This window comes from Schistocerca piceifrons, chromosome 9 (genome assembly GCF_021461385.2).
Source record: "Schistocerca piceifrons isolate TAMUIC-IGC-003096 chromosome 9, iqSchPice1.1, whole genome shotgun sequence".
NCBI classification, from domain to species: domain Eukaryota; kingdom Metazoa; phylum Arthropoda; class Insecta; order Orthoptera; family Acrididae; genus Schistocerca; species Schistocerca piceifrons.
The window spans coordinates 32,951,223-32,966,500 of NC_060146.1; the positions used below are offsets into that span (position 1 = coordinate 32,951,223).

The window sequence follows — 15,278 nt, forward strand, 5'->3', positions numbered from 1 at the left end:
GTTCTGTAGAAATCTCTGGAGTTATTCTTAGCAAAGCTCTCTTCGATTTGGGTTAGTTGGTTTTGTGTGAAGGTCCATTTGGTTCCTCAAATTACCTTCTTTGGTCCCAAAAGTTCTCCCAATTTTTCTTGGTTTTCTTACAATTCCACTTCCCTCAGAGAGTCTGTCTTTGGGCCATTGCATTGTCACAGTCTTTATTCCACCACAGATGCTTCCTTCTTCTGGTGAGGAGGAGGGGGGGGGGGGGCAAATTCATTGGTCATCTTCACAAGAGTTTCCTTCATTTGGTCCCAGCTGTTGAAATCTGTACTGTTCAGTCTCTGGCTTACTTCTTGTCTGTTCTTAAGTCACTCTACATCAATTCTTACCATCTTGGAGGTTCTGTGTGCTCTAATGTTTTGAGGCTGGAGTCTCATTTTGATCTTTGTGAGACAGTGGTCTGACTCCAGATTGGCACTTGTTAATTCCTTTACATCTTGTATTTCCTTTTGAGATTTTTTTGAAAATGGACACTGTGATCAAACCTATCTGGACACATGGCTGAAATTGACTTACAAGTTTGTGGCACCCTCCTTCGGTAATGAAGGAACTCAATATGTTGTTGGCCCAACCTTAGACTTGATGATAGCTTCCACTCTCGCAGGCATGCATTCAGTCAGGTGCTGGAAGATTTCTTGCAGAATGGAAGCCCATTCTTCATGGAGTGCTGTACTGAGGAGAGGTATCGATGTCAGTTGTTGAGGCCTGACATGAAGTCAGCGTTCCAAAACATCCCAAATGTGTTCTGTGGCATTCAGGTCAGGGCTCTGTGCAGGCTAGTACAGTGATGTTATTGTCATGTAACCACTCTGCCACAGGCCGTGCATTATGAACAGGTGCTCGATCATGTTGAAAGATGCAATCGCCATCCTCAAATTGCTCTTCAACAGTGGGAAGCAAGAAGGGCTTAAAACATCAATTTATGCCTGCACTGTGATAGTGATATGCAAAACAACAAGGGGTGCAAACCCCCTCCACGAAAAGCACGACCACACCATAACACCACCGCCTCCGAATTTTACTGTTGGCACTATACATGCTGGCAGATGACATTCACTAGGCATTCGCCATACCCACATCCTGCCACTGGGTCACTACATTGTGTACCATGATTTGTCACTCCACACAATGTTTTTCTGATGTTCAATTGTCCAATGTTTATGCTCCTTGTATCAAGCAAGGCATCATTTGGCATTTAACATCATAGTTTGTGGCTTATGAGCAGCCGCTCGACTATGAAATCGAAGTTTTCTCATCTCCTGCCTGTCATAGTACATACAGTGGATTTTGATGCAATTTGGAATTCCTGTGTGATGGTCTGGGTAGATATCTGCCTATTACGCATTACGACCCTCTTCAACTGTCGGCGGTCTCTGTCAGTCAACAAACGAGGTTGGACTGTACACTTTTGTGCTGTGTGTGCCCCTTAATGTTTCCACTTCTCTTTCACATCGGAAACAGTGAACCTAGGGATGTTTAGGAGTGTGGGAACCTTGCATACAGACATGTGACATAAGTAACACCCAATGATCTGACCACGTTAGAAGTCCATGAGTTCCGCAGAGAGCCCCATTCTGCTCTTTCACTACTGAGGTTGCTAATATGGAGTACCTGGCAGTAGGTGGCAGCATAATGCACCTAATATGAAAAACGTATGTTTTTGGGGTTGTTTGGATACTTTTGATCACATAGTGTATTTGGAATTCACCCAAGTTGATGTTAGGTGAAATCCAACTTTTATACTTTCTTGGTAGGTGTTTGAAGGCTGTAGACTTCATGACCAACCCAAAAGTCCTACAGAGATCCACCAATCATTCCCCATTGTGGTTGGTTCTCATATGTGCCAGATATTTGCCCACTATATTTCTGTATTTTCTTTTCTCTCTTACCAGTTGAGCATTGAAGTCACCAAGCATTGTGATGGTGTGTGTCTCTGGAACTTTGGAGAGAATATCTTCTAAATCTGCCCAGAATTTCTCAGTTCTGTCTGGATTGCATCTGTTGTCCTGTTTGGTTTGGGCATGTATGTTGACCGTAGCCCTTGTTAGCACATTTGAGGGAGAGGATGGATACAAAACTGCTTGGGGAGGTGAAGTCACTCACTGAATCCAGTATCTGATTATAAATCCTGTACCTAAGGGGGGTACGTTCTTCATTACCTGCTGACCTACTTTTCCTTTGAGGATTCTGTATCTTTGGGACTCGAAGGCATGATCATCCATGAATCTGGTTTCTTGTACTGCTGTCAGTGCTATGTTGTGTTGTGTTAGTGAATCGGTCAGATGTTCCAATTTACCCACTTTGAGAAGTGAATTTGGCTCAAATGTTGCGAAGAAGCTTTGCCGTCTTGGTCTGAGTTTACGTCTGGTGATTTCCGGATGCTCTGACTCATCCTCAAAGCATGTTGGTGCTGACAACCCAGAATACGAAGGACCGCTAATGTCATCTCAGGTGATGGTGGATTGGTTACCACCTGGGGTAGTGCATTCAGTGAATTTTCCCTCCATGCTCAGTTGAAGATTATTCTTCGTGGAAGAGTGACGAGCCACTGTCCAAGATACTACCCAAGTTGTTAGCTTGAGCAACTTATTATTTGTTGTTTCCAGGGCTTTCGGGTGTCCAGCTGGATGCAATTGTTGAAGTCCCACAATATTTTGGCAACTAACCTTTCTGCCATCATCAGGTGGTTCTGATGGAATGGTCTGTCTGCTCATTGTCAGTGTTATCTATGTCCATCAGTCGGGCTTTGATTCCCTGCGCTGATGGTACGATTGCAGCTGCTGGGATTCCAATTGCAAGTGCCGACCCTTTGATTATGGCTGCTGACAATCCGATTATGCCCAACGACAATCCATTTGCGGGTCCCGATCCAGGTCTGTGCCGTCCCTGGCATTGCGCCGGGCGGTGGAAGATGCAGAATCCTGTGGAGTGTCCTCAGTGGCCGTTGTGGAAGGAACTTGTGTCCACTTGAGGCATGATGCTATGATGGAGCTAAGTAATGGTTTCCATGCCTTGCTGAGTTGAAAACCTGTGTCTTGGTTTATGAGATTGTCCTTTATGCAAATTTCAATGGCCTCCTTGAAGGTGCTTTCCCAGTAGAAGCTGGTAGGGGCCAAAATCTTGTTCTCTTCATATTTCATGTTGTGCCCAGTTTCCAAGCAGTGTTCTGTCAGTACCAATTTGTTGGGCTGGCCTAGGCACTTGTGGTGTTGGTGTTCTTTGCAGCAGTCTTCGACTGTGGGATTGTTTGACTGATGTAGGATTTGCCACAACTATGTGGAATATTATATATGCCGGCTTTCTTGAGGCCACATTCGTCTTTAATTGCCCCTAGTATGGCACGTATTTTGGACGGTGGTTGGAGTACCGTTTCAGTTTTTGAGTATATGTGCATGTACACATGTGTGTCTATCGTTGACTAGGGCCTTAATGGCTGAAAGATTTAAATGTGAATCTTTTTGTTGTGCCTATCTGTGACTCAGCATCTCTGCTATATGGTGAGTAGCAACTTTCCTTCTCACAACATTGTTACATTCTTACTTGCTGTTAGCTTTATGATGGCACCAACAATTACATTGGTCTATGACTTCACATTAACATTGGTGAGAGAAATGCAGAACCCATTATATCACAACATTCTTTACTTTTCGAATGTCCCTCATATCAGTTAATTGTATGGCATTCCTCAGACACTAATTCCCAGAGTTATATCACAGCCCAACACTGGGAATGCTAGGGCATCTTACCACAATTTTTCCACATAGTAATTTCTTCATCTGTCTGCACTTCTTGCTCACCAGGAACTTATGGCACACTATGTCGGAATGGGTAGGAACCACACTGCCAGAAAAATAAATAAATAAATAAATAAAATAGTACACCCTTTTAGAGGTTTCCAATTCACTTAAGATTGATTGTTTCAACAGTGCATATGGAGTACATGGAACGATTACATTTACATTACAAGTGGTTCTGAGGTACCAGGTATCAACACGTGTATTTAGTACATGGTGTAGCTTTGATGGGAGGCAATGCAGTCACTGACTCTGGCATCCAATTCATCATGCAGCTGGTGAATACGGTCCTCGGATACGTTATTACGTGCCTGCTCGACTTGTTCATGTAGTTTTGTAAGAGTTGCTGGTTGATGTGTCACAAGTCACTTCTTGTCCTGACATGTCCCACATGTGCTCTTTTGGAGACAAGTCCAGAAATTGTGGTAGCCAGGAAAGTTGATGCACATCTTGCAGAGCACGAGTTTCACGAGTAGTGGGTGGATGAGCATTATCCCGTTGGAACAACACATCACCTTTTGGTTACAAGAATGGCAAAAGAATGGGTCTAACAACATTGTGCATGTATCAAGTGCTGGTTAGGATTCACTCTAGAAACACCAAAGGTGAACAAGAATTATAGCTTATTGCACCCCAGACCATAAGACCTGGGGTGGGGCCAATTTTTCTTGTGTGAATTCACTCTAAGAGGCAGCATTCACCAGGTCTGATGAAGAAGCTTGCACAGGATAGAGTAGAATGGAGAGCTGCATCAAACCAGTCTCAGGACTGAAGACCACAACAACAACATGTCGTACGTGCAGGCAGAATCTGCTTTTATCACTTACGATCGTGGTGCTCCATTCCATCTTCCAAACGATCCTCCGATGGCACCTGTCGAACTGTGCACATCGATGCTGTGGTGACTGGAAGATGGATTAGAGGTGTACATGTCCATAGTCCCACTGCTAATAACCTGTCAACAGTTCATGTTGACGCATCTGGTCTCACAAGCTATCTTATCTGTGTTGTGGTAGCTGTACGATGTACCACTGCTGCACTTAAAATACAATAATCCTGGAAAGCATCTGTGCTGCGTGGGCATCCAGAGCATTGTCTATAGGTGTGAGAATGTTCATGTGACCACTGACATCAGCATCATTGCACAACAGACGCCATGTCCAACTTATACGGCAATTCTCCAAAAGGACCACCCCGCCACTCAGAAGGCCACAATTTTACCCCTTTTGAACTTACTCTGTTGGATGTAAGAATCATGAGTGCGTCTTTGTGGCACGATTGCTTGCTTGCTTCACATGTTTGCACCACAGTAATCCTTCTGGCTGTGAGCATTTCCTATTAAATGGTAGACACAGATGATGCTCTGGTAGCTCTGCCACTATGCTATCTGTTGGTGGACCATGTTGAAACCATTATCAGTACATCTGCTATCCCCCAGGTGACATATACCATCAAAATACGGATCAAAATCTGTGTCGTCTTTCCAGAAGTATTAATTTTTTCCCTGCAGTGTATTTTATTTTTTATGTTTATTATTTATTAGTTATATATAAAAACAAAGATGAGGTGACTTACCGAACAAAAGCGCTGGCAGGTCGATAGACACACAAACAAACACAAACATACACACAAAATTCAAAATTATTAGTTATTGCTTTAAACATGCCACACAGTTTAATTTGTCTGCATTTTTGATGCAATTATTGCAAGGAATATTATAGTTTTATTATTTGTTCCAAAGATACGGTGGCCGAGCAGAATAAAATTCTGCAGATTGGGGAGCAGGCACGACGAGGTCTCGAGTTGAAGCTGGGACAGGCAATGAACGAGGCTGCAAAGCAAGCCAACAACATCGCGGACCTTGAGCACGAGAGAGACAGGTAGGCTTTACCTGGGGGAGTGATTTTTTGCTTGTGCTGCTGTCCTCTAAAGTTAAATAACTGATGCTTTTACAGTGGGCCTGTGGAAAGATAGTAGTTCCTGGAGCAAGGAGATCCAGGAGAAGCAAACATTGGTCAGTATTTATTTTGCTTCTTCTCTTCCTTATTCATATTAACTACCGTACTCTATCATCCTGTCTGTTGGCACACTTCTATTCTGTGTGTCCATTTCCTTCTGCTGGGATCTATTACATATTAACACCAACTGTGATCAGAATTTTAGATTTGGTCACAGTATTGTGTTTTGATGGTGTGCTATTAGCCCAGAGTTAACCGTCACCTGTAAATCTACTGTACTTACGTAGTTATTATGGGGACACGTATTTTGTTAGATTTTTCCGTAGTGGTTTTGAACAAACCTCTAGTAGCCTCTCACCTGTTTAAAATAGATTGTTGTCCTCTCATGACAGTACCTTTCTTTGTGAGCAAGCAGAAAGTCATTAATTTTTATTTGCTCAAATTAGTTTACACAATACATAGACTGTGTGCTTGCAACACACAAATCAAAAGTGTACTCCTTGTAAACTTAATATGTAGCTTGTGTATTATATTTTGGAAGAAATATGTCATAAATATGCAAATGGGCAACATTATACAGGGTGATTTTCCTAAATGGGGACAAATTGCAGCAAATGATCCCTGAGATGGTAAGTTACATAAAACCTTATGTGGCTGTGTAGCCAAAAACTCATTCTGAGGTGAAGATAAAAGATCTTTGACCGTGTGAGTTTCAGTGATTGAAAGTTATGTGAGAATACGTCAGGCAAGTGAAAATATTCTGTCAGTATTAGTGTCTCAGCTCCACATGGTTCCAGCTACTGGACCATAAACTGTTCACACATTGGTATGAGGGAGCATCTTCTTCACCACTATTGCCAACTCTGGTGTGGAAATTTGTCTTGTAGTGCAGCACTGAGGGACAGTAGCCCAGTATACTAACCAGGAACAAACTGACATTGCCTTTACATATGGACACGCAAATGACAATGGATGAATGGCTGCATAACTGTACTGGAAAAAGTGTCCCCATCAACAGCAACTGGACCATAAACTGTTTGCCACAGTGTTTCATTATGTGTCAGACAGGATTGTTTACGGGAAAGGGCAACCACACAAAGTGGGTGCACTATGTAAGTACGAGGAGCATTCAGTAAGTAATGCAACACATTTCGTTTTACTCGGCCTGTTTCACTTGAAAAACATTCAGAATTCATTGTTGGTCATGTAGTGGTACATGTCGGCACATATGATGCCTGCTTCTTGGGTTGTGAGGCCATCCTTGGCTCCTTTCAGCAGCTCGCTGATTTGGTGTAGGCAACTAGCAATGCACGCGGGTTGCAGGCTAAGCTGCCTATCTGTAGCATCATACCCAGGGTTGATCGCGGTCCTCTGGTTTGGAGCAGAGTGGAGGTCTAAACCAGAGGCTCAGATGACTCTGCGATGGTATCGAATGCGTTTCTCGTCCTCTGCTATCGGGTGCAGAATTGTAGGGTTCTCCTTAACAGGTCAGGTGTGCACTACATGCAGGAATTGGCTACTAGGGTAGCGGAGTGTGTGTGGCATACACATGGGCCTTATTTAGGTTAGAGAATCTCTCCCTTGGGAGCAAAGATGACTAGCCTGTTAAATCATCCACAGCGACCTCAAAGAATCTTGGTCCTCACAGATCAGAGATAGAAAAGATTAATATGATTTTAGTAAACTGCAGGAGCATCCAAACTGCAGGAGCATCTAAGGAAAGGTTCCAGAATTAGTATCGCTTACTGAAGGTTATAATGGACAGATAGTATTGCGAACAGAAAGCTGGTTGAAGCCAGGCATCAATGACAATGGAATCCTAAGTTTGGATTGGAATGTTTATCGTAGGGATAGGTTAGTCGCTAATGTTGGTGGCGTGTTTATTGCAGCAAAAAAATTGATAAAATCTAGTGAGATTATCACAGATTCAAAATGTGAATTAATCTGGGTGAAACTGAATATCAAAGAACGGTCATAAATGGTGATCTGATGCTTTCATAGGCAAGCCTTGTCAGGATATGTAGTTGTACAGTGCTTCAGACAGAACTTGCATAATATCATTAGTAATTTTTCCGATTGTGCTGTTGTAATAGGGGGTGATTTAAACTTGCCAGATATAGATTGGGAGTGTTATGCCATCAAAACTGGTGCCAGAGACAGGGAATCATGTGGCATTGTTCTGGACGTCTTATCCAAAAATTACCTTGAGCAGATAGTTAGAGAACCAACTTGTGAGGGTAACGTCTTAGACCTCCTGGCAACAAACAGACCTGAACTTATTGAATCAGTTAACATAGAAGAAGGTATCAGTGACCATAAGGCTGTGACAGCATCTACGACGACGGGTGCTATAAGAAATGTTAAGAAAAGTAGGAAGATAGTGAAGAGGACAAAGATGTGGAGAACAAATGGAAAAAATTCAAAGGCATTGTTCAATATGTGGGGTCTTGCTCACTCATCACTAACAGAGTGCCTAAGGGATACAGCGTTCTCGGAATGCTATACAACACTTCAAACAAACAACATTAGTAGTTTTATTTTTAGAAAGCAAATTGACAATACTTAACTTTGATTACAGCAAATGTCCCTAGCGAGAGGTGATATGAAAACAGTAAAGTTCTTGCTATACACAAAGTCCAAGTAAGCACTTGATATGGATCATGACAATCTGATAGCGTAGCAGAAATGTCTGCTGCAGACTGGGCTGATCTGAGCAGTTGAGGCTAGCAGGAGCGGTGCATATATTCACTTCTTCCAGGTGTCGCTCTTGGCGCAACGCGGTCCAATTCTGCACACCATTGGTCGATGTTTCCTCACAGCTTTCTCTGGTCTTGCGTTCTGCATCTTCGTTGTGGTGCCTGTGGTGGTTATGCCAGAACATTCCTCCCCCCCCCCCCCCCCGCCCCCCAAAGTGATGGACCATCATTATGTTTGGAGCGCGACCACGGTGGGAGTTGCAGGAGATTGGACGCTCTGATGGGCTGGAAGCTGTAGCTGCAGAGGACGTGAAGCTTCTGGCCGTACGCCACCATCCGGCCTTCACTATGGCAGAAATGTCCCCTGGAAAATGACCTGAAGGGGTACGCAACTACCTCTTGCTGCCATGAACCAGATGAAGAAGGTGGGAACGGTTGTGGTGTGGATGGGTCCAGCTGCATTGGTAGGATGAGAGGGGGCGAAGGCTCCGTCCCCATGGGGTCATATTACGGTGTCGTGATAACACCCTCTGGTGGCTGCTGTGGCCGTGCTGTCCTCTGGAACCATGAATCTGGGGAAGAGAGACTGAAAGATCGTGGTGCACATGACAGAGGCAATGTTGATTTTGATGGCGGTGCTGCAAGCCATCTGGACTGATAGAAGATACATGCAAGCTCCCTAGTCAATGGACGATCTCGCCTTGCGCCCGCCTTCTGCTGCCACTAAGAACCTTGTGAAAGACAACATCTTGTGGCACAAAGCAATACTTGCGACCTTCCTTTGGCACCAGATTCTGAGGAGGGTGAAGCAGTGTGTAATGGTGGCAGCCGTGAAGCAATTCCGCCGCCGACGGTCCATCTCATGGGTGTGAACGACATGAGGTGAGAACCAATTACAGTGCTTGATCCCTAACGTGTGCGGACCGAAGTTTGGCCATCTGCTGCTTGAATATCCTGACAAAATGTTCTGCTTTGCCATTTGACTGTGGATGGAACGGATCACTAGTTAGATGCTGTATGCCATTGCGTCCACAGAATGTTTCAAATTCATTTGACGTGAACTGAGGTCCATTGTCTGACAGTATTACTTCAGGTAAACCTTCTATGCAAAAAATCGATTACAACACGTGAATTGTGCTACGTGACGTTGTCGAGTTCATTGGCACAGCAAAAAGAAACTCGCTATATGAGTCGACCACAATTAACCAACGAGTGTTCCAAAAAGGTCCCGCAAAGTGTATGTGCACACGTTGCCATGGCAATTGCAACTTAGGCCAAGCAGAGAATTTCTGTGGTGGAGCGGACTGATTTTCCACACAAGCGTAACACTGTGATGTCATCTGTTCTATTTTGGTATCCATACCCTGCCAAGTACAGCATCAACGTGCTAACTGTTTCGTACGAACAATCCCCCAGTGTCCTGCACACTGCAACACTTCTTTTTGCAAAGCTTTAGGGATTAACATACATGACTGGCCACTGTCATTCTGAAGAGGAATCACACCTTTCTGTACAGCGAGGCTATGCCAACATGCAAAGTATTGGTCCACTACAGAGTTCTATATGCTACCCACTGAGTGAGGCCACGTTGTGCAAATAAATTGGAGCAAAATGTTCAAATCTGGATCAGCGTCTGTGGCCTGTGCAACTTTCCTATAGTTGAGCGGAAAAGACTGCAGCAATTCAGAACCCTGAACATTAATGTGACGACAAGATGCAGCAGGATTGTCAAAAGTCTGTATTAGGGTCAATCAGAAGACATGAAAGTGCATCCACTTTACCATGTTGAGCTGTCGGACGATACACAATCTCGTACTGGTATTGAGACAACAACAAAGCCCATCTTTGCAATTTTTGGGCAGTTCGTACTCGAACCGGTTTCATCGGATGAAACAAGGACTGTGATCTGTTACGAAGTAGAATTTTCTGCCATACAAATAATGGTGGAATTTGGTGACACCATACACATAGCTAAAGCCTCTTTTTTAAGTTGTGAAAAATTACACTGAGCTTTGCACAACACTTTTGATGATAAAGCAATAGGTCTGTCCTAATCACCAATTCTGGGAAAAGCACAGCACCAATTCCATTAAGAGGAAGTGTCAACTTGCAATACAACTGGTTTTTCAGGATTGAAATGAACTGAGCATCAATTGCTGAACAATGCATCTTAAACTTTTTGAAAACCTACTTGGCACTCACAGAAGGGACATTCTTGTGATGCAAGCGATGCAATAGAGCTGCGATTTGTGCAGCATTTGGTATGAACCAAATATAATAATTCATCTTCCCTAAGACTGACTGCAATTTTGTGTCAATGTGAGGAACCAGCAAATCTTGTATGGCTAACAAATGCAACAGCAGGGGATGTACACCTTGACTGTTAATGACATGGCCAAGATTCTGCAATGCAGGTTTAAAAAAATCGCACTTGTCCAGTCTACACTTTAGTCCTGCATCAGCCAACACACAAAACAGTGCACATAAATTTGCAATATGTTCTTCAGATGCATGACCTGCTACAACAGTATCATACAAATAGTTTGAACAGTTTGGCACTTGTGCAATCAGCTGTTTCAAATAATGTTGGAAAATGGCGGGTGCAGAAGCACTGCCAAAAGGGAAACACAAATATTTAAACAATCCCAAATGAGTATTTACTACACACACTTTTTGAGATTCTTCATCGAGCGGTATTTAAAGATATGCAATGCGCAAATCAATTTTTGAAATGTAATGTCCAACACCTAATTTGTCCATGAGGTCCCCTGGGCGTGGCAATTGATAAGTATCAATTGCAGTTTGTGGGTTGACTGTAAACTTAAAGACAACACAGAGGTGAATGCGACCTGAAGGTTTGGGGAGAAAAATCAGTTCACTTGCCCACTGATTAGCTGATAAGGGCACAATAACTCTGCTATCCTTCAATTCTTTAAGTTCAGCAGTGACTTTGTCCTGTAATTCAATGGTAACAGTTCTGGCCTGGCAAAATTTCAGCTGAGCGTTGTCTTTCAGAGTAATATGTGCAACACAATTGCTAGCTGTGCCTAAACATTCAGAAAAGAGTTGTGGGAGTTGCTTTTAGCAAGTGAACAATAAGTTTGTTTGACTGATGTATCACTGATGAAATTGCACACTTGCTAGTTGCAGACTTGAAATATACTGCATTAATGACATGGGCCTTGTGACTAAGATTTTTGGGAGTGGGCCAAATTCTTATGTTTGTTCTGTTGCAAACACACAGATTGTACATGTCCTTTCCCACCACAAGCATAATAGTGAGCTTGTTGGGAGGGACAGTCTCGGTGGTTGTGCCATGTATAACAGTGAGGGCAAGACTCATTTGTGTTCGCCTGTGCAGCCGCCTGTTTAGCGAACTGTGTACGTGGCATGGATAGGTGTCATTTACCCAGCTTGACTAGTGCAAGCTGCCAGTGCAGAATGGGGTGATCGCAACTAAGGGACTCAACTCAGCAAATAGCTGGCTGCCCAAATGTATGAGCCGACAAGGCCCTGGATTCGTACAGATCTGGTATGTGCACCACCTGCTGAAATGATGGATTGGACTGTTTCAAAATTTTTTGTCTTATTTTGACATTAGGCACATTGTACACGATCACATCATGCAACATAACATCTGAAAATAAAGCACCACAAGCATATTTTAATTTACTGTTCCTTGCCATACCCTACAAATCTGTTACCCACTCACGATATGTTTGTTCTGCCCATTTTTTGCAATTGAAGAATTGATACCAAATTGCTACCACATTCACTTATGGTCATAATAGTTTGTTACAGCCTGTACCATCTGATCGTTATAGAGTTCATGGAGTGGTGGCAGGAAAAAGTTTTTGAATGAGGTGGAACACTGCACTTCCTACCGTTCATAATAGATACGGAAGAATATATATGGAAGTTTCACAGTACCTGGTACGTTGTGGGCGGTGATGTGCACCTCAAACTGGAACACCCACTCTCTTGTTCACTAACCTGTCAAAAAGGTGATATGGCAGCTGTAGTAGGCAGTGCTTGTTCAGTAGGGTGCACAGCGTTGGCTAGTAGCTGCTGCATCATGTTGAGCAGGGTAGAAATCTGGTTCATCTGAAACTGAAAAATCTGCATTAGCTGTGTTGCATCGAATGCTTGTGGCTGTGGTGCCTGACCAGGGGGTGGGACAGGATTGGTGGGCATGTTGGAAGAAACAAATGCAAAAAATATACAAGGCAAGAATTCTAAATAATGACAAAATCATAGAAATGTTCTTCAGCACCCACTTGGAAACACCGATTAGCAAACACGACAAGAAACTGTTTAAAGCAAAGTGAGTGCCTGTGGAAAGTAAAGACGACAGAGAATTAAGGCGCTGGCACAATATACACAAAAAAATCGGTGGCCATCAGGCACGGGAATTGTTTCTAACACCTCGCTGCCAGTTATGGGATCTTGCCCACTCGTTGTTAATAGGGTGCCTAAGGGATGCAGCATTCTAGGAATGCTATACAACAGTGCAAACAAATAATATTAGCAGTTTTATTTCTAGAAAGCAGATTGACAATACTTAACTTTGATTACAGTACATGTCACTATTGAGAGATGACATGAAAATAGTAAAGTTTTTGCTACACACAAAGTCCAAGTAAGCACTTGATACAGATCATGACAATCTGATAGCATAGCACAAATGTCTGCTGCAGACTGGGCCGATCTGAGCAGCCGAGGCTAGCAGGAGCTGTGCTTATCTTCACTTCTTCCAAGTGTCGCTCTTGGCATAGTGCGGACCAATTCTGTACACCATTGGCAGACGTTTCCTAACTGCCTTCTCTGGTCTTGCATACTGCATCTTCATTCTGGTGCTTGTGGTTATGACAGAATACAATATGCCCTAGACAAGTATGTTCTGAGTAAAGTTTTAAGGGATGGGAAATGTCCATGGTTTAATAGCAGTGTTAGAAAAGCATTACGTAAACGAAGAGTACTTCATCTCAGATTAAAGTAAAAACCTAGCTGACAAACAAAAGCTGAACAAAGCAAAAGGAGATCAGAGAGAGAAGCATTCAATGATTTTGAAAGTAAGACGTTGTCAACCAACCTGAGTAAAAACCATAAGAGATTTTGCTCGTAAGTAAAATCAGTTAGTGGGTCAAAATCATCTATTCATTCTCTCAGCGACCACACCAGCACATAAATGGCAGATAGCAGAGAGAAAGCTGAAATATTGAATTCGGTCCTCCAAAGTTGTTTCACTGCGGAAGATCCCTCCTTTTAACTGCCGTACAAACATCGAAATGGCAGACATTGCGATAACTGATTGCAGATTTAAAAATCAGCTACAATCGCTCAGTTGTGGAAAGGTTTCAGGAACAGATGAGATACCTATAAGATTCTATAAAGATTATGTGAAAGAACTTGCTCCCCTCCTGGTAGTAATTTATTGTAGATCGCTTGAGCAACGAAAGGTACCTAATGACTGGAAAAAAAAGTGCAGGTCATTCTCATTTATAAGAAAGGCCATAAGACAGATCCACACAATTATAGACCTATATCATTGATGTCAATCTGTTGTAGAATTGTGGAACATGTTTTATGGTCAATAATTATGACATTTTTGGAAAATGAACATTTCCTCTATAAAAATCAACGTGGATTCCTCAAACAGAGATCCTGCATAACTCAGCTCGTTCTGTTCCTCCATGAGATCCACAGCACAGTGGACAATGCTGCTCAGGTTGATGCTGTGTTCCTTGATTTCAGTAAGGTATTTACACTCACGCATTGCTGTTTAATGAAAAAAATATGAGCTTGCGGAGTATTGAAGCAGACCTGCAGTTGGATTCAAGACTTTCTTGCAGATTAACTCAACAAGTCACTCTTAACAGAACAAAATCGACAGATGTGAAGGTAATATCTGGATACCACAGGTAAGTGTGACAGGACCGTTGCTGTTTACAATATACATAAATGATATAGTAGAAAGCGTCGGATGCTCTTTAAGGCTATTTGCGGATGATGCAGTTGTCTATATCAAAGTGGCAACGCCAGAAGATAGTAAGAATTTGCAGAACGACTTGCAGAGAATTGATGAATGGTGCAGATTCTGGTAGTTGACCCTGAATGTAAATAAATGTAACATATTGCGCATACATAGTAAAAGAAATTCAGTACTGTACAGGTACACTATTGATGACAAACAGCTCAAGACAGTGTATGCCGTAAAATATCTAGGCGTAACTATGCAAAGTGACCTTAAGCAGAATGACAGTATAAAACAGATAATGGGAAAAGCAGACACCCGACTCAGATTCATCGGAAGAATCTCAAGGAAAGAAGTGGCTTGTAAGGCTCTCATTCGTCCGATTCTCTAGTACTGTTCATCTATCTGCGATCCTTATCAGGTAGGACGGATAGAGGAGATGGGGAAGATCCGACAAAGGGCGGCGTGTTTCATCACGGGATCATTTAGCTGGCAAGAGAGTGTTACAGAGATACTAAACTAACTCCACTGGCAGATGTTACAAGAGAGGCACGGTGCACCACAGAGAGATTTACTATCGAAAGTTCAGGACAGCAGGAGGAGTCGGACAACTTATTACCTTCCCCCCACGTACATCTCGCTTATTGACCACGCCGAGAAAATTCGAGAAATTAGAGCCGATACAGAGGGTTACTGACAATCGTTCTTCTCGAGCACTATTTGCAAGTGGAATAGGGTGGGTATCGATAGTATTACCAAAAGTACCCTCCGCCACACACCATTAGGTGGTTTGCGGAGAACGGTGCAGATGTAGATT

The 15,278-nt window shown here is 43.0% G+C and overlaps 1 protein-coding gene across 1 annotated transcript in view; it reads left to right on the forward strand.

Moving 5' to 3' along the window:
• LOC124716668 (cilia- and flagella-associated protein 58-like) overlaps positions 1–15,278 on the forward strand; it is a 300,831-nt gene that overhangs the window by 186,178 nt on the left and 99,375 nt on the right. The window contains exon 11 of the mRNA XM_047243206.1: positions 5,575–5,713. Within this exon, the coding sequence (XP_047099162.1) occupies positions 5,575–5,713 (139 nt within the window). The remainder of the gene's footprint in view (positions 1–5,574; positions 5,714–15,278) is intronic.